The 18708-nt window shown below is 48.3% G+C and overlaps 1 protein-coding gene across 6 annotated transcripts in view; it reads left to right on the forward strand.

The window, feature by feature from the left end:
- The window catches only part of CUL1 (cullin 1), a 104657-nt gene that overhangs the window by 80753 nt on the left and 5196 nt on the right, over positions 1–18708 (forward strand). For all 6 annotated transcript variants that reach the window (XM_042974601.1, XM_042974575.1, XM_042974582.1 and 3 more), the window contains 8 exons: positions 10148–10255; positions 10344–10450; positions 12857–12905; positions 13276–13407; positions 14556–14673; positions 15800–15876; positions 16284–16415; positions 17419–17511. In XM_042974601.1, the coding sequence (XP_042830535.1) occupies positions 10148–10255; positions 10344–10450; positions 12857–12905; positions 13276–13407; positions 14556–14673; positions 15800–15876; positions 16284–16415; positions 17419–17511 (816 nt within the window). The remainder of the gene's footprint in view (positions 1–10147; positions 10256–10343; positions 10451–12856; positions 12906–13275; positions 13408–14555; positions 14674–15799; positions 15877–16283; positions 16416–17418; positions 17512–18708) is intronic.

The raw sequence follows: 18708 nt of genomic DNA on the forward strand, positions 1-18708 counted from the left end.
CCTCTCTTTACCTAAGTAAGAACTGGCAGTCCTCGTGTCCTCGTGAAGCGTCACTGAAAGAGAGCCCTTAACACGCGCTATTTTTAGATGTGTCGCTGCTCGTACCTGCCCCGACACCCAGACCAGTGAGCACTTGGGAAGGCGGTGTGGATCAGGGCTCATCAGAGCACAGGGAGCTTCAGACTGAATGGCACCGGAGCAGATCAGTGCAGGCCCATCTTACCACCAGTGTGCAAAGTTCCACTGTATTGGGAAGAGCTCTCTAGCCTTTAGAGGTCCTCATGATTCAGCACATTGATGCTTAACTGATACGCTAACTGATTTGTGTGTAACTGATGCAAGGTAAGCTAGCATATTGCATTGGGACACCCAGCAGGACTTCGGGAACCTTGGACACAAAAAGTGTTCAAGGATGGGATTTAAAGCTGGTTTGGAGCTCAGTGAGGAACTGGATAAATCATTTTTAAATAGACGGGTTTGTTTTATAGGCGAGTTTCCCATACATGGCTTCCGGACTGAAAACATGGGGGCGGCTTGGTAAGTTAGCCTATTGACGTGGCCCTGACACTCTTCTCGAAGTCGGGATTTGAAAGATCGTATGTGCTTATTACATAGATGGGCCACAGCACTACATTTGTGTTCAGACGTTGGCAGTGTAATAACTAGAAAAATAATCTGTATTAACATCTAGAGGGAGGATGGCCCTGTCCACTTAGGTCTTAAGGGGGAACATCCTGAAAGCAGAGCCCACACATCGGCCCCCGTGTTGGTTCTCGGGTTGTCTAGCTGCCAAAGCAGCTGGCTCGTGACGCTGGGCACTGGTGCAGCTTAAAGGGCCAGCAGACACCACAGATCAAATTGAAACCACTGTTTTCATCCATTGAGCAAGCATTTATGGCATTCCTGTGATGGGATTGATGGCAGCGATCCCACGTTGAAATGCTTCACCTCTGCCATCTCATCCAGCCCCCATGACTCCGTCTGCCTAGGGCCTAGACTGCTCGTTCATTTTTACACTCACATTTTCCTTCCTCCGTGTAGGGCGTGCCACTTTGCCCATGACAACATTTGTAACCTAAAGTGGTGTGATTTTCCGCCGAGCCCGGACCTGGCCTCAGCGTCCTCTCAGACCAGTAGGGCCGCCTGCCCACCAGCCCTGTCTCCGCTCCGTCCTCTGTGATGAGTCCACAGGGCGTGGACACGGCCCCTTCCCCGCCTGCGAGGGCTCTCTGTCCGGGCCCGGTGCCACCGTGTTCACCTGGGCCCCGTCCCCTCGTGCTCCACACGGTCGTCTGCCTCTCCTTTCCCGTTCGTCCCCCATGATGCTTCGCTTCAGTCCTCAGAAGTCCTCTGCACACTGACCGTGTTACTCCACGATCATCTTGTTTTTAACAAAGCAAAATAAAACCTCTCCTCTATGATAATCTATTAAATCTACAGTATTCTGTTAAGTCAGAACCCTCTTCATACTTACCCCATTCTCTTCCTTGCCAAATCACTGCCCTCTCCGCTGGTGACACGTCCTCCTTGCTTTCTGCTCACTTTGTCCTGCTTTCGAGCCCAGCGCAAACCCTCTTTGCTTAAAACAATTCTCTGCTAGCTCTTCTAGCCCGAAGCACTGCCCCCCATCCTTTACTTTTATGACATTTCTAAAAATCTCTCCTGTGCCACTCTGTATTTGTGTGTCACTTCTGTGTTTCCTGTCACTCCACCGTTGATTGTAACTCCCTGAGGATACAGCTGGCACCTCATTATAGTTGATACTCTAGTTTTAGTGCTGGTGTCTTGTGTGACAGATATTTCTTGATGATGGTGACGATGATAATGATGGAGGAAGAGCCATTTGCTACGGGGCCAAAATGTCCTTTCCGTTTTTGTTTTTTTGTTTTTTTTTTTTAATTTTTTAATGTTTGTTTTTTAGAGAGAGCACGTTTGAGAGAGAGCAAGCGAGCTCTAGTGGGGGAGGGGCCGAGAGAGAAGGGGACAGAGGATCCGAAGTGGGCTCTGTGCTGGCAGCCCGATGTGGGGCTGGAACTCACGGACCGGGAGACCATGACCTGAGCTGAAGTCACATGCCCAGCCAGCTGAGCCCCCCAGGCGCCCCAGCTCTCCCCTTTTATCCTGTGTTACTCTGCGTCTTCGTCATGTCCCCATCAGCACCTGGATGCTCACCGTTTGTGATTATGCCTTGCTCTACCTGCCTCGCTCTTCTCTCTGCTCAAACACATTCCGTTTTTTTTTTCCTACGCGTTAAACACCTGTTTATCTTCCAAAACCCAGCTCAAATGACATGCCATCCACCAGCCTTTCCCAATCATCCCTTTGAAATGGTAGCATGTTGGACTGTTCATATTCACACTACTTCATATGTTAGATCTCTGTAAATGTCTTCCAGAAGAATGGCTTTATCTGTCTTCATTTCTGCACAACTTAGCACGGTGCCTTGTACGGTATGGGCTCTCCGCATACAGTACTTACGTTTGCTAGTGCTCCTCGTCGTTCCCAGCAGGATTCAAGGCTGCTTACACAATACGGAAAAGACAAAGGGATGTAAGAGAGGGAAGCAAAATAAGGATAGGAAACACAAACGAAGCTAAGTGTTAAGACAGCGGAGTCTAGTATTTTTGCTAGAGATGGCTCACACACGTGCCTCCAGTTCTTTGCGGTCAGTCCGAGTGCTTACTGGTAAAGGCAGTGGGTAATGTGAGGGACAGTCAGCTCCTAGATTCATGGTGACCATAAAGAATAAGCCTGTAACTCAGAACGAGTTTGTTGGCATTCAGAACTAAGAATACTTTCCCCCGTGGCCCATCCTAAAGAAAACACCAGTCATGTGGGCAGTCATCAACATTACACTTAAAAGTAAATGTGACACCAATTCATTGGACAGCTTTGCGATTTCCCTTGACAGTAGCTTATAACAAAATGCCAAAACAGAGTTTAGGAAAAGAGTCCGTGCAGACGTGTAAGTACTTGCTAATGAATGCTTAACGATACAGTTGGTTCCATGTTGAATTTTTAATCAGCGCACGATCTCCCAGTAATCTGGGTGCTATTGTACATCCCTACAAAGGGGGCTTCGTACGTAAACATAAACCAGGTTAGAAGAGAATATCTCATTACTGTCTGTCTTCAGGGCAGAAACGGCAACAGATAAGCGCAAAGCTGTCTTTGAAACCATATCTTGATTTAGTAACCTCAGTCTAACTGGGATTGAAGTGTAATCCAGCAAGAGTAGGCTTGTAGATACTTTGATGTCCAGTGGGGCCGTTGGTCTAACAGTGGGGGTGTCGGGCTGCAGAGATGGGCTGGGGAGCACAGCCACGAAAGTGTACTTGCAGCCTGGAGAGAGAGTGTGTGCTTACAGTGGGGGGAGACGTTTTCAGGAGCTGCCTGGGGCTCTGGCTCCAAGAACGATCAGGGTTAAAAAAGGGAGCACTTGAAATGGACAAATGTACAGGCAGAAATACAGTCAGGAAACTCTGACAGCATATTTTTCTGTGTAAGACTAAGGAGTGACAAATCTAGGACCTTATCAGAATTACTGTGTTTGGGTTGAGAAGCTGAGTTAGAAATAATTACGGGAACCCAACTGTTCGTATCAACTTGCACCAGAAGCAGCAGGGTAGCACAGCACAGGGTGCTTCTGGCAGATGTGGGTTTCATTCATACGTATATCCAAGACTCCCTTTCCCTTCTGGACCCAAATGTTTAAATAACTTGGTTCTGACTCAGCCATTCTGTGGATGCCGGTAATAGAAGAAAATTACCCACACGGTGATAAAATTGTCCAGGGAACCTTACATTTGGAGTCTGATCTGCTTCACCTGGTCAGAGGGGATGGGGTGCACACCCCTGAAATCTTACGTAGGAGGAGGGTAGGGTACAAAGATCCTGGGCTTGCACAGCTATAGGCTGTCCCTCAAAGCTGAGCGATGGAGTATTGGGACTGACTTTACTATTCTTTCTTATGTTAATTAGGTTTGAAAGTCGTCCATAATAAAACATTTTTTTAAAAGCAAACGGAAAAAAATGTACCAGTTTTGATGTAGTAGATGTGGGAAAGGAGGAAGAGCGGGGGGGGGGGGGGGATCAAGGAGGTGTTTTAGGACAGAACAAAGCAGCTTTATATAGTAATTCACACTGACAAATTTAATTACAAAAAACTGATAATATGCTGATAATGGAAATCGGTTCAGAAAGCCTAGAGTTGAATTTGTGGGTCTGTTTTCTGTCTTGACGTGAGATGAAAAGAATTACCATTTTCTTTAAAAGGAAAAATACACACGTGTTCATTTTTGGTTTGGGATAACCAGGCTCTGAGAAGACTCACTCTTGGATTTTTATATCCAGGCTGTACCTTTTCCTTCTTTGAGCTGCGGGCAAGTCTGTCATCTTTCCACAGGCAGACCAGTTACAGAAGCCTCTCGCTAGCCAAATCTGAGTTTACATCCCATATCAAACTACATTTTGGTTTAATCTTTGCTGTGTGTTTTTAAGTCGTGATGGCCCTTGCTTGGCCTTCAGACCAGTTCAAGACCACCCATGAACTTCTCTTACCAACTGCCCCTTGTGGAGATGAGCAAGACCACCCGGTCCCCCACTTAACCTCCTAGGTGTACCGCGTCTGTTTCTGAACTAATGTAATTACTTTCTGCAACGGCATTCTTTCTCTGAGAGGAGTGATTGCTTTTCCTGGCAAGTCCCACTTAGCTCCGCTTTCAGAATTTTCTATTACTATCTCTCTGTGCCTGAATGTAGTCAACTTAGGGCTTCAGTGCCGACCAGGGAGTACCGAAGGGGTGCGGACAGGGCCTCCAGCCTTGGCTCAGATCAAGGGGAGTAACCAGGGAGGAACAGAGGCCAGGGTCAGTGATGAAAGCCCACCCAGTTACATAACTGGAATCAGAGCCATGATTACAAGATAAATATATGTGATTGAAGCAAAAAGTAGCAGGTGGACAGAAGTTACAGTGATGAGAACATGGAGCCCTAGTTAAAATTGGTAGGTCTTTTGGTCTTGGTATTTTCAACTCTAAACTACACTCAGAACAACTGGTGATTTCTGCTTATCAGAAGAGATTAGATGATGGAAGAGAAAAAAACCAATAAAAAAGTACGAGACTGTCGCATCGCTAGGTGGTGTGTGAGGCGCCTCTGTTGTCTCCAGTGTTTGGGTTTTGCCTATTATTTAATACAAAAATTAGTCTTACTCCCTGAGCGCACAGAGACCCGTAGAGGAGGGAAAACCTCAGATACAGGGGGAAGGCAGAATGCCAGTCTAGGGTTAAAACTGCCCACAGGTAATGGTCACGGTGGTAATCTGTGTGCCCACGGACTCTTACCTGCTTTTCTCTGTAGTGGCTGGTTTGTGATTGTTCCTTTCCTGAAACTTTGGCTTCTCTGTGTTGGGTGTGGAGATGATGTTCTCCAGGGACCAAATGCTAATGCTTGGTGGCGGGGGGGAAGAATTACTCTGCATAGTGTGTTTTCATTAACCGAGACTTGGTTTCTTTTCCTTCTTCAAGAATAATCGTCTCCAGGTGAGGTTGTGGACACAGTGTCTGGCAGGGCCCCACACATCCTGTGGGTGCTGGGTGGTGACGGCCATCCTCAGAAGGCTCTCGTAAAGCTGCCTTAGTCCCGGCTGGACGGGAGGTGTGGGGGTCAGGTGTCCCTCAGAGGTAGCTCTAGGTGAGAGCACATCTCTGGGGATGGGTCACATCCGATGCTGGCCTGGAGAGCACCACCTCACGTACCTGAAGTGGTGAGGGTGAGCCTCTTGAGCCTGTCACCCCCCAGCGTACCTCTTTGGGCGGCGTTAGAATGTTAGGGTCACAGGTGATCCTGAGAACTCCTACCACATACCAGCTCTCCGTGAGACGATGCCCTCAGACCTCAGCTGCTGTGTGTGCGGTGCTGCTTTAAGGAAGATGGGAGACGGGAAAGTGGAAGTGAGGCTCCATATGTTTCTTTTGGTGAAATTGGTCTTTAGGATTATTTTTTTAGTGGCCGTGTATGGGATAAAAGGTAGTATTTCAGTCACGATCATCCTGGTTTCTGATCCAGCCGTTTAAGAAGAGTTGGTGAGTGCCACTACCCTGTATGCTTCTGAGCAAGGTGGACACGGTCCCGGCAGGCTTCTTCGAGCTTACGCCCGGCAGGAGAGGCCGCCGGTAGCAGGGACTCGCAAGTGTGGTTGGCCTTCCAGGGGGGGTTCGGGTGTCGCGTGTAACAGGAGGCCTGCCCTGTCCTGCCAGTTCCGAGAGCTTCCCCGAGGAAGTATTTGAGGCCAGTGGAGGAGCTGAAGCTAACTAATAAGCAGGGGGTCCTAGACAGAGCGAAGCCCCTCAGTGAGCATAAGCATGGCCCATTCTGAGAACCCAGAAGTCTGGTACGACTTGAGAAGAAGGGAAGGTGGCACAGGGAAAGTAAAAGGGTAGGCACCGGCTGGCCAGGCCAGGAGACCTTGAAAGCCATGTTAATGACACTGCCTTAGTCCTAGGGGCAAGAGGAAAGCAGGTCATGGTTGTAACAAACGCGAAATGGATACAATCAGATTTTTATTTTTTAAACGATCTGTATCACATAAAAGAGAGCTTAAAAGGAAGAAGAGTGTGAGTGTACGGCTAGGCCTGTTTGGGTGGTCAAACGCAAGATGGCATGGGTTGGTTAAGCTAGGGGTGGGGAGAAGAAGGCCTTAGGAACTTAGACTCTGAGGTACCGGTGTTTGTGCCCGATCATTGTTGATGCTGGATGATGGGTTCATGGAGTGTATTTTACTATTCTTTGTGATTTTGCGGAGATTTGAATTTGTCTACAATAAAACGTTGAAAGAAAGGAAATGGAAAGAGAGAAATCCAGAAGAGAGGCAGGTTCAGGGCAGAGACCGCGTCAGCTCTGACGTGTAGAGTTTGGGAACCCCATGAAACAGCCAAGGGCAAGTAGTGTGAGCTGAGTGGGGAAGTCTGGTCTGGGCTAGAAATAAATGTGACCGTCACTGGCATAATAAAGACAAGTGAGATCATGTAGGAGTTGGGTGACATCCCTCAGGGACGAGCCCTGAGAAGTGTCGTGTTTCTTACGCGGAAAGCCCTCACGTACTATCCAGTAAACAGGTGGTCATAAATCAAAGCAGTTACTACTCCGTTAATTTTTTAAACACCAAAAGTTTGCAGGTTTCATGAAAAACATGCATTTGTTCTAGCTGCTCTGTCCTCTCTCCTCGCCTCTGTTGCGACGCGGTGGCCTCGGAAGCACCTCCCGTTCGCTCTGTATGACCCTGTGTGTTTCTGTCTTTGTCCATTCTTGCCAAGTTCCCAAGCGGCTTCTCTCAGGACTTCAGATTCCTAAGGCTGATGCTTCATACTTTACCCTCTGTGGGTTCCTGTCAGACCCTCTCTTCTCACCAGCAAGACTGCTGGCTGGGTCTCCTCCTGTAGTAGAAAGAAGCTTGGAATCGGAGTCCGAAGCCTTCTGTGTCCTAGGGGAGGATATGTCTCGTTGGTCTTTCCATGGGGGAATTCCTTGCTGGCAGTCAGTGGGACATTGATGTTTTTCCAAATTCTGAATCTGAGAAAAGTCGTTAAAGAACTCAGGAAAAGAGAGAACAGCATCATTCTCCTCCATGCGTGATGGTCCACACAGATACGTTCCTGGTTCGGAAGAGCCCACTAACGGCAAGGGCAGGGGGTGCTTACGGAGTCGGAGGTTAAGGCGGACGTCTCTGGGAACCATGGTGAATGCACATGCCGGAGAAGCAGCGGTCTGAAGGATCTTCTTTGTGGGTGATGCCGGGTTACAAATGGGTGTGCGCTCCCCTCTTACAAATAAAATACATGTTAGTATGTTTATATAACATACTTCACGTAAATCCTTTTGAGTGGTGTTCCAAGAAATAGCACACGTTGGAGGCACAGTAAGTGCTTACGTTGGCAGTTTTGACATGTGATTCTCTGTAATGCTGTTGACCTTAACCTTGAATGTTACCTCATTCAAATACTACCCAATGACACTTACTGGCATTCTCCAGTGCTTGAATACTCACTGTAGGCTCAGGTTCTTTGTAAATACTTTTAACAGAAGAAATGCAAAGGAAAAACACATGCATGTTGTGAGGTCATTTGACATGAAATCAGAAAGCAATCTCAAACCCAGATGAGCAAAATGCAATATCCATTTCAGTGGCAAACCCAAGATTAAGTCAGGCAGATAGTATTTTTGTTGTTAAAAGAAGAAAATGAGTTTATATGAAATAAGATGTATGCCAATTGGAAGATGCCTTCGGAGGCAGTTGTGGATTAAACCCTGAGGGCAAAATGGGAGACATTTTTCCACATCTGGAATAGTTATCATGAAACAAGATTATCTGATGGGGCAGTCAATGCTGTGTTGTAACATTTTAAGGTAGATAATTTTTAGATCTTACATATATGTGATAGTAGCTTCCAGTATTTTAGGTAATTTTTATTTGGCAGTTATTTTGTGTTCCCTTTTAACATTTTCTCTTACTAAATGTCTTAACAGGTAGAGGCCACTTTACATGTTGACGTTATAGTCTTGTCACAGTGTATTCATAGTAAGAATAAACTTTGCATTTTTATTATATATTATTTTTTAACAGAGGACCTGTGAAACTCTTAGTCCAACCCTATCACAGGAGAACGATTTGATCTCAGTGCTTTCTCATTATTTTTTTAAAAAACATTATAAGATGGGGGTGCCTGGGTAGCTCATTCGGTTGAGCATCTGACTTCGGCCTAGGTCATGATCTTGCAGTTCGTGGGTCTGAGCCCCACGTCGGGCTCGCTGCTGTCAGCCTATCAGTTCAGAGCCCACTTTGGATCCTCTGTCCCCTTCTCTCTGCCCCACTGCCACTTGCGCTGTGCCCCAAATAAATAAATATATATATTTTTAAAGTATTACAAGATACAGAATAATTAAATTTGGGGAATTCTGGTTTCTCATCCCTGAATCCTGAGAATTCCTATCTGTCAGAAATTTGCAGTCACCTGCCGCCATTTAAGCACCCCACCCTCGGGCCTCCTGTTTGTGAAGGGCCAGCCTCCAGTGCCCTCCTGGCACAAGCCGTCTGTCCATGGTGCTGCCTGTCCGCACCACCCCTCCTCCTACTGGTCCCGGTCCTCCAGGCCTTGTCCCTTCTCAGATCCGAGGAGATGCTGGCTCAGGAGTCAGGCTGCCTGGGGTCCGGCCTGACTGCCATCCCTAAAGCCCTTGGCCAGATGCCTGACTGACTTAGTTTTTTCACCTGTCAAGTGGGAATGCAGACAACACTGACCTCATAGTGCGGTTGTGACTGTCCCCTTGTGGGACTTGGCACCACGACTTGCAGTGAGTCCCCAGCATCAGCCGTTCTGTGGTTATCACTGAGGCTGGTCTCCATTGTGTCCCTGTCCCCACCCTCCCCTCCGTCTTCCCCACCCTCCTGTCTTCCTTGTGTGTCATTCCCAGGGCCTTTCCTGTGGCTCATCTTTCCATTGCAATCCTGTTACTTGTTTCTTTGTCCAGAGCTCCCACATGCCCACCCTGCCGAGTCCAACCCCCCCCCCCCCCCCCCCGCAACGTGCCCTGCCTATCTCCTGGGCCCTGGCCTGTCCCATCCAGTCCTGCGATGTGGTGGCGTGTGTGAGTCAGACCTTCTTCTCCGCCTCGTCTGACTCTCACACCCTTGCCTGCAATTCCTCCGACCTTAACCCTGTGCTGTTCTCACATCTGCCCAGCCAAGTGCAGGATAACCAGCTGATTACTGAGCTTACTGGCTGATCGGTTCGCCCAGCAAAGTCCAGAATTTGAATTTTTAACAGCAGCAAAAATGGGCTAAGCAGACTATCACTTTGAGAAATTTTGTTTTCTGTGATCCTTTCGAATTTTCAAATAATTTGAGAAATCACTTTTATACAAAGCTTGAAATCAGTATTTAATTTCAAGCATGGGAATGTATTTTATTTTGTATCTGTAAACAAAATGCCTTATGTGTTTTGATGATGGAACCAGAACTATTACTTAGTCTTATTCGTTGGCATCTATGAAGCAATTTCTAAACCTTACGGAATATTTTATAGTAGCCCATTAATATACCATTTAATCCCCAGTAACCAGCTTTTGTTTCTGTTTTCCCCCACTGGAGGACCCCAAAATGTATGTACAGACAGTGTTGGATGTTCACAAAAAATACAATGCCCTGGTGATGTCGGCGTTCAACAACGATGCTGGTTTCGTGGCTGCACTTGACAAGGTGGGTGTGTCAGAAGGAGTCTCTCCTGCGATGCAGGTGGGGGGGGGGGCGGTGCGTGGCCTCTGACCGTGTTTTGTGTGCTCCACAGGCCTGTGGTCGCTTCATCAACAACAACGCAGTTACCAAAATGGCCCAGTCGTCCAGTAAATCCCCCGAGCTGCTGGCTCGATACTGCGACTCCTTGTTGAAGAAAAGGTATTAAGTGACATTGTGTTTTATTCTTAGTAAATCTATTTAAACTCTCAGCTTATATATGAGGAATTGAACTTTATATTACATTTTACTTCTGTTGTAATTTTTGTACCTTTGAGAAAATACTTCAAACCTAATACATCTTCCTTGTCTCTTTGAAAGATACTTCAAGTCCTATACTCTAGGCCCAGTTCATCTTTTTTTAATGTCACCGTTGGGTTGGCTTTGAGAACTGCAAGCAGTGTGGCCCCTTTAGCTGAACCCAGTTCCGTGGGCCGGCCGAGCGGTGGTTACAAGGGCGGAAAGGACGCGGGAAGTCAGTGTGTCTCGTGTGCTCCCCGGTTCTCTGGGCCCAGCTCGCTTGTGTTTCCGGGCGAGGCTGCTTCGGGAGCTCCCACTGGCCGTTCCTGACACGAGACTCAGCGCTACTCTGGCACTTGCGTTGTCGTGTGCGCTTCTAACGTTGATCTTCGCTTAATGAGTTTGTTTTATTGCCATTCTCTGTTTTCTCTACATTTTTTAAGTTTATGTATGTACGTAATCTCTACACCTCACGTGGGGCTCCAACTCATGACCCTGAGTTCAAGGGTGGTGGGCTCTTCGACTGAGCCAGCCAGGGGCCCCTCGTGCTCTTTGTATTCCAGCCGCCAGGTTTCTCACCTGCTCTTCTTCCTGCTCGGAGTGTGTGTGTGTGTGTGTGTGTGTGTGTGTGTGTGTGTGTGCGCGCGCGCGCGTGCGCGTAGGTGTAGTGAGAGCTAGAAGCACGACCGGCGTGGGTCTCTCTGTGCCTTGTGCTTCCAGCATTCCGGGTTTTGCGCGTCTCTTTGGGTGTTCTTAGCTTCTCGTTTCTCGTTCACTTGGACGGCTCCTCTCGGTTCGGAAGCGCTCAAGGCTTGTCTCACTTTTCCAGAGATCTCTCGGCAAATGCTGCTGCAGGCGTTGTCCGCGCTTCCACGCGGTCCTGGTTTTGATGTTAACGTACTAGCTCTCAAGAGCTTGCGTAGCCCCCTTGCGAAAAGACGGAGAACGCCTGCCCGTACCGAGAAAAACACTGCGAACAAGTCTCCCCTAGAGTAGAGTCGGGGAAATCTTAAGTCAAATGTTAGCAAGCTAAATTTATCAGGGAACTAAGAATAATTCTCCAGAACACAGTAGCTTTCTAGCGATGGCTCAGTGGTGGCAAATTTAACGTAACTTACTGTGTTAACGACTGTGTGGTCTTCCTGACAGACATGGGGAAACCTTCGATGAGGTCACTAGATAGCTCTTGAACTTTGCCAGAAAGCCATTTCCCCAAGGCCAGTGAGAATGGAGTATTCGGGGAGTTTCCTCTGTTTCTTGCAGTGCTGGTCAGTGTAGTATTTAGCAGTTCTAGTCAGATCCGTGCAGGTATTCTTTCCAGGAATAAACATGGACTTCACATTGGAATGCCTCTTCTGACCTGCTGTTAACTTTTTTTTTCTTTAGGCTATTACATAAAAATCTTCAGTGTTTTTTAATTACATGTTTTAGTAGGCCCTCATTTCGTTTGGCACTTGTCCCTTTATGCATTGCCTTTTCCTAAGGGGCCCTCATCAAGTCTCTTGCTATGTTGTAATTGAGGCTGGGGCAGCAGACAGACGGCAGGCCGCTGGGAGCACCACGTCCGTGAGCACACGCTCCTCCCGAGTGAAAGGGGCTCGGAAGAGAGGCTCTCCCGCAGGGGGCAGTGGCCCCGGCCTGGCCCTGTGAAGAGGGGGGCTGGGTTTTCTGAGCCACGTGTTCTTAGGTAGAGGCACCTCTCCAGAGCTTGGTTGGTGGCTGGATCGTTCGATGTAAATTTATGGGGAATCTGTCTATGAGGGACTCGTAGACCCTGAAAAATTGCATTTACCCTGAAGTAACCTTTCAGTTAATACTTGTTCATAGAATAGAATGAATCAATCGGTTGTTAAAGACAACTCTCTGTTGTGTAGGCATAACCCCAGAGGAGGGTGGTGCTTTAGTGCTTGAGATCCTTTCATTATCTTTAATGTTTAGGCCACTCAAAAACTAAATGCCTTTTTCATTTTTTTCAAAGTTAGAGCATATTGGAGAAGGCCGTCGGCTTTTATTTATTTGTATTTAAATAGATTATCTGAAAGGAAAACTTGAATGTCTGGGGGAGCTTTTTATAAGTGTCTTCCGTTGCTTTTCATCTTGGATGTCGATTATTTTGTGAGCGGGTTCTTCCGCGATAGTTTCAGCGTAAGATCGCCACACAGCCGTAGGTAAGACAACTTTGCCTCTGTCTTCACGCGTTCATCTGGACAGAACTGAGTGTTCGAGTGTTCACAGCCACATTCTGTTGTGTTAGCCAAGTGGTGCTTGCTCATTAACAACTGTTGGCTGATGTGTTTGACAACAGTATGCCTTCTTTTTACATTTCAGTTCCAAGAACCCAGAAGAAGCAGAGCTAGAAGACACGCTCAACCAAGTGGTAAGGCGCTTGCTAACGCACCGTTCCCGGTAGCCTTGTCTCTGCAGCTTTTAAGGTTATTGGTACAGGGTGTCTGGAATGTGAAAAGTCATTGGGTCATTTATTTTGCTTTGAATCTGTGGTTTTACTCCCTAAACTGAGTCATGAATTTTAGCGTTTGTACTTTCCTCATTAGTGCCGAGTCTAGACCAAGTTAATGTGGTTTCAGTGGTTGACAAAAATATTTCAAGACTACGGGTGGTATTTGTAGCCATCGTAAACGTTGGCACACAGGCCGGACAAAACAAAGCATGCGTGTCAGCTGCTGGCGTGTGTTCGGTGACTGTGGCTTTTCAGTGCACTAAGTGTGCTCTCTCGGTGACTTCACTAGATGGTGGTCTTCAAGTATATAGAGGATAAAGACGTGTTCCAGAAATTCTATGCAAAGATGCTGGCCAAAAGACTCGTACATCAGAACAGTGCCAGTGATGATGCCGAAGCAAGCATGATCTCTAAATTAAAGGTAAATTTCATCATTTCCGGGAAAAAAAAAAAAAGTTTTTAAATCGCTGTGAAAGATTTTCATTGTCCCGGGTTGTCGTCGGTGGCCTGTAGCTAACGGAGTTCGAACGGCACGGGCTGTCCTGGGCCCCGCATGCTTTGCTGACCATCCACCCCGCCCTCGGGGGCCCCTCGGTTCTGTTGGCCGGGCTGTGCTGCACTGGCCACCGGAGCGCCTGCTGGTTCCCACCCCCCTCCACCCCCCCCCCCCCCCCACCTCCCCCCGAACTGCTCCAGTGGCTCAGCCCACACGTGTGTTTGGTCGACTTTGCGTTGGCGGGTGTTTTGTTTTGCTCCGGGTTTAGTTCGCATCCTCAGTGGTCGCATCCTCAGGAGGACAGAAGGCATCGGACTCCACCGTTGAGCACCTGTTTTCTCATTCAGCCACCTCTGCCCTCTGCCCGCTCTTGTTTCGGTGCCTCCTGGCCTGCCAGGCGCTGTCACGTGTCTGAGACCTGAAATGACTATTGTGTGGGTAGCTAATTCTGCTCAAGCTGTCGTAACAAAATACCACAGACTAGGGGCTTGAACCACCCAGGTCTATCCTCCCAGTTCTGGAGGCGGGGAGGACCAAGGTCGAGGGGCCGGCTGAGTCCGTTTCTGGTGAGGACTCTCTTCCCAACCTGGTGACGGCCACCTTCTCGCGGTGTCCTCACGTGGCAGGCAGAGAGCACGCTGGTCCCTTGTTACACGGGCACTAATCCCATCACGAGGATCCCATCCTCGTGACTCCATCTAAACGTAATCATTTCCTCACGACCCCGCCTCCAGATACCATCACACTGGGGGTTAGGGCTCTAGCGCCGGAGTTTGGGGGGCACACGTGTCAGCTGATCACAGTGGGTAAGAGTAGTAAACAAAGTATGTCCTCTTCGCATTCCGTTAGAGATCCTTGCTCTTAGGTGCTCAGATGATACTTACTGTGTGAATAGTAGCCTACTGGTTTAAATCTGCACATACTGATGCTGTGAGATGTGGTTCAGTGTTACTAGCTTCAGTAGTCATTTTCTATGGTTAAGCCTATGTCGTGTGTGATTTCCGTCAGATTCCCTTATATACACTTCTGTTTCTAATAGAAATTAATGAGACGGTTGTCTGGGTTCATTTCAGCAAGCTTGTGGTTTTGAATATACCTCTAAACTTCAGCGGATGTTTCAAGACATTGGTGTGAGCAAAGATTTGAATGAGCAGTTCAAAAAGCACCTGACGAACTCAGAACCGCTAGACTGTGAGTACCCACGTGTTTATGAGCTGTTTTTGCAGGCAGTGTTCTTCGGGAAGTCCGTGTCCTTTGTGGCAGGCGACAGAGATGACAGAGTGTGGTGGTGCTTGATCAGGGATTCAAGGACGGACAGACAGCAAGTGCCACCTCCCAGATGGTCTTCCTGAGTCGCGTGTGAGCCTAGGAGATGACCGTCCTCTCCCAGGGGACCCAGGGCTGTGCCCTGGGCTTTTCCACTTGCTGGTGTGGCCACCCCACCCGGGATATCTGCCAGCTCAGGGCTCCACATGGTTTAATACTTCATAAATTTCTTTAACCTTAGTTGGGATCAGTTCTTGCCTTTTTTTTTTTTTTTTTTTTTGGTAAATTATAAGAGACTGACTTGGTGTATAGATTACAGAGTCAAACTAACCAAAGGCTCCATGGCTCCCGATCGCAACGGCGCCAGGACTCGCTCCCAGGGCCGCGCCCGCCCCCCGTCAGGTCCGCTCTGGGGGATGTTGGCGGATGATGCAGACATCATTACTTGTTAATGTTGTCTTTTCACATGAAAAATGCGAATTTCATTTCTCCCCAAAGCTGAAGCGCTATTCCACTGTTAAACTTGGCAGTTCTGCCAGTGAGCTCGTCAGCTATTGGTACTGATGAGACTTTTGTTCTCATTTAGTTTGTGTTACGTGTAGTGTTGGGGGGGGCGGTGGTGTCGGCAGTAGTGGGTATACAGGAAACACGCCGAAGGTAGCTGTTCACGTCTGGGGATTTTGCTTCCTGAGTTGCGGCTGCCGCGGTGTCCGTGCCCGGCGAGCTGGGGGCGCCTGAGCAGACCCCAGGCCGGCAGGGCGCCAACGCACGGGAAGCGGGGCGGGCATCTGATGTCGTAGCTCTGAGCTGGAGGCAGAACGAAAACTGCCCCTGTTTAGAGGAAAAGAGTTTCTGTTTCTTTGACCTTTCACTAATTTTCAGGGAGTAAAATCATTTAACTGAAATACGTCCGGTTCTTAATTTCCTACTGAAGCAGAGTGTTTTCATTCGGTGTGTTTCTTTGAATACGAAGCAGTCCGCGTTTATTTGAACGGCAGCATCTTTCAGTGTGTGGGACTAACCGTGTTCCTGCCTTTTCACCCCGCCTCAGTGGACTTCAGCATCCAGGTGCTAAGCTCCGGGTCGTGGCCCTTCCAGCAGTCCTGCACGTTCGCCTTGCCGTCAGAGGTGAGGGCGGCTCCGTCTCGTGTTCTGCTAGTGCCCGACGGAACGCAGAGGGCGGGCAGGGCCGGGTGTCCGGAGGCCGGCCTCCTCCGCGCCAGCCCACACGGCCCGCGAGCTGGCTCACGGACACGGAGCCTCGTCGGTGCTCTGCCGAGCCCCGTGGCGGTGGCCACCTGCCTGACCGTTAGAGTGCGTTTCCGCGTTCTCCTCTCATGCCTCAACCAGTGCGCCTTGCGAGAGTCACACCCCCCACCCCCACCCCCACCCCCACCCCCCGCCGTTCGGGTTTCACGTTTATGTAGTGAGCGTTTTGTACCGTACGTTTGGAGGTGTGTTTATGTGGAAGCGCTGACTGTGACTACGGACTGGGGTGAGATACGTATTCCACACAATGCTATCCTTTTATCCAGCTGGAACGCAGTTATCAGCGATTCACAGCTTTTTACGCTAGCCGTCACAGTGGCAGAAAACTGACCTGGCTGTATCAGCTGTCCAAAGGCGAATTGGTAACCAACTGCTTCAAAAATCGATACACTTTGCAGGTAAGATCACCCTCTGTTTCGGAATATATATATATTTTTTTTTTTTTAATTTTTTTTTTTTTTTACGTTTATTTCTTTTTGAGACAGAGAGAGACAGAGCATGAACAGGGGAGGGGCAGAGAGAGAGGGAGACACAGAATCGGAATATATTTTTTTAGTCTAAATGAGGATAAGACAAGTTGTAGACATCGGAATCCAGTGATTCGTGCGTCAGAATCTAGGGTCGAGCTTCCGGCAAAGGGCGGTTCTCAGAGTCAGAGGAGTTCGGACGCTTTCCCGCTGAGGGGCAGGTGATACACCGATGCCTCAGTTTTATTCTCCATAAAATGGGGGTGCCAGTGCTTATACCTTGGAAGTGATGTGAAGATTAAGTAAAATAATGTGTTTAATAAGCATTTGGCACAGATCCTGCCCAATGCACACCACGTAGCTCAAAAAGCCAGAGTTTCCTGTACTGAATTACGACGATAGCCCTTTTCCTTTGGCAAAGCAGTTTCCTACTAATATTGACCCTCGGTGCTCTCGGCAGCACTGACTACTAAGTGATAAGAACTACGTGACTCCCGTTTCAGTTCTACAGGAGAAGCTGAGGCCCAGGGTAATTGTAGCGGCCTTCTCGAGATCCCGGTGTATATGTGGCAGAGGGAGGGTGTCCGTTAGGGTCTCTTCCCCTAAAGAGGATTTGTGTGTTTTATGCGTGCTTATGTAAATGAGTGTGGATGCATAAATAGTGTGTATTTGCGTAGACAAAACGTCGTAGAAGAAAGTTCCAAATTATTTTAACCTTCGAAAGGCGGTAAGTGACGTCTTTCGGGAGAGCGGTGCGTCTTGGTGGAGCTGTGACGCTTTGTGTTCTCTTTTAAATAGATCTGCTTTCTGTTGTGCGTGTTTTGCAAGAATTTGTTTCATACGTAACTTCTTCAGCCTTAAGCTATGTATTTTTGGAGGCTTTTCCACGCATTTAAATTCCGTTTCTCTTTCTCTTATATGGGGGGCCTCGAAGGCATCCACCTTCCAGATGGCAATCCTGCTTCAGTACAACACGGAAGACGCGTATGCTGTGCAGCAGCTGACTGACAGCACTCAGATCAAAATGGTACCTTCCCGTTACTTGGTCCCTGTGACGTGTCCAGTTCCCGTCTCCTCTTGTGAGCATTGAAGGGAGGGGGTGGGGAGACGGCGCGGAGGTCTCTGATTTCACACGGATGCACAAGACCTGCTTTCGCACGTTCGTTTAACCCAGCGTTAACCCTCTTCCCAACTAAGCTTTTCCTTGGAGGCTTAAACGTCACTTGATTACAGTGTCTTTCTTCCTGTTTATTGGCCGTATTTTTTATTGAGCTGTATTTCACGTACATAAAATTCAGCATCTTAAAGTAGACAGTTGAGTGTTTTTTCACGAGGTCGTACAGCCACCATCGCTGTCTCGATTCCCGAACACGCCTGTCATCCCGAAGAGAGACCCGTTAGCCGTTAGCAGGAACTACCCTCTGCTCCTCTCCTCAGCCGCTGAGCCCCATTAACTTACTTCCTGTCTCTCCGGATTTGCCCGCTCTGGGCTCTTCACGATAATGGCGTCAGAGCATGTGTGCCTTTGACTTGGCATGTTTCCAGGGTTTCTCCACGTGATGGCATGTATGTTTCATTCTGTTTCCGGCTGAAATACATTCCAGCATCTGCATGGACCACGTTATGTTGACCCGCTCATCAGTTGGTGGGCCTTGGGGTTGTTTCTACGTGTGGTTATTGGGAATAATAGTGCTCTGCGCATTCACATGCGCGTCTCTGTAAGAACCTGTTTTCAGTTTTCTTGGGTGGATGCCAAGGACTGGAACGTTCGAGTCGTGACAGATTTAACTTCCGAGCCACTGCCAGGCACCAGTTCACGTGCACACCACCAGCAGCACGGGAGGGCCCCCCCGACCCTGGCTTCCTTTCTTTACGGCTATTATGGCCTAGTGGGTATGACGTAATACCTCGTCGGTAGTTTGATTTGCATTTCTCCAACAGCTGATGACGTTGAGTGTCTTTTTGTGTTCTTCCTGGCCGTTTATATCTATTCTTTGGAGAGATGTCTATTCAGACGCTCTGCCCATGCCCATTTTTTGTTTGGGTTGCCCTTACCGTTGAGTTGTAAGAATTCGTTATATATTGTGTACCCAGAGCCCCTTTTTCTTTTGTCGTGCATGCCTTTAGGGTCAGGTCTAAGGAGCCGGTGCCTGATTCAGGGTTAGAGACGTCTTTCCCCATTGATTGGGACTGCCCTGTTGAAAATCAGATGGCCGTAGGTGAA

The sequence above is a fragment of the Panthera tigris genome, chromosome A2 (genome assembly GCF_018350195.1).
Source record: "Panthera tigris isolate Pti1 chromosome A2, P.tigris_Pti1_mat1.1, whole genome shotgun sequence".
NCBI classification, from domain to species: Eukaryota; Metazoa; Chordata; class Mammalia; order Carnivora; family Felidae; genus Panthera; species Panthera tigris.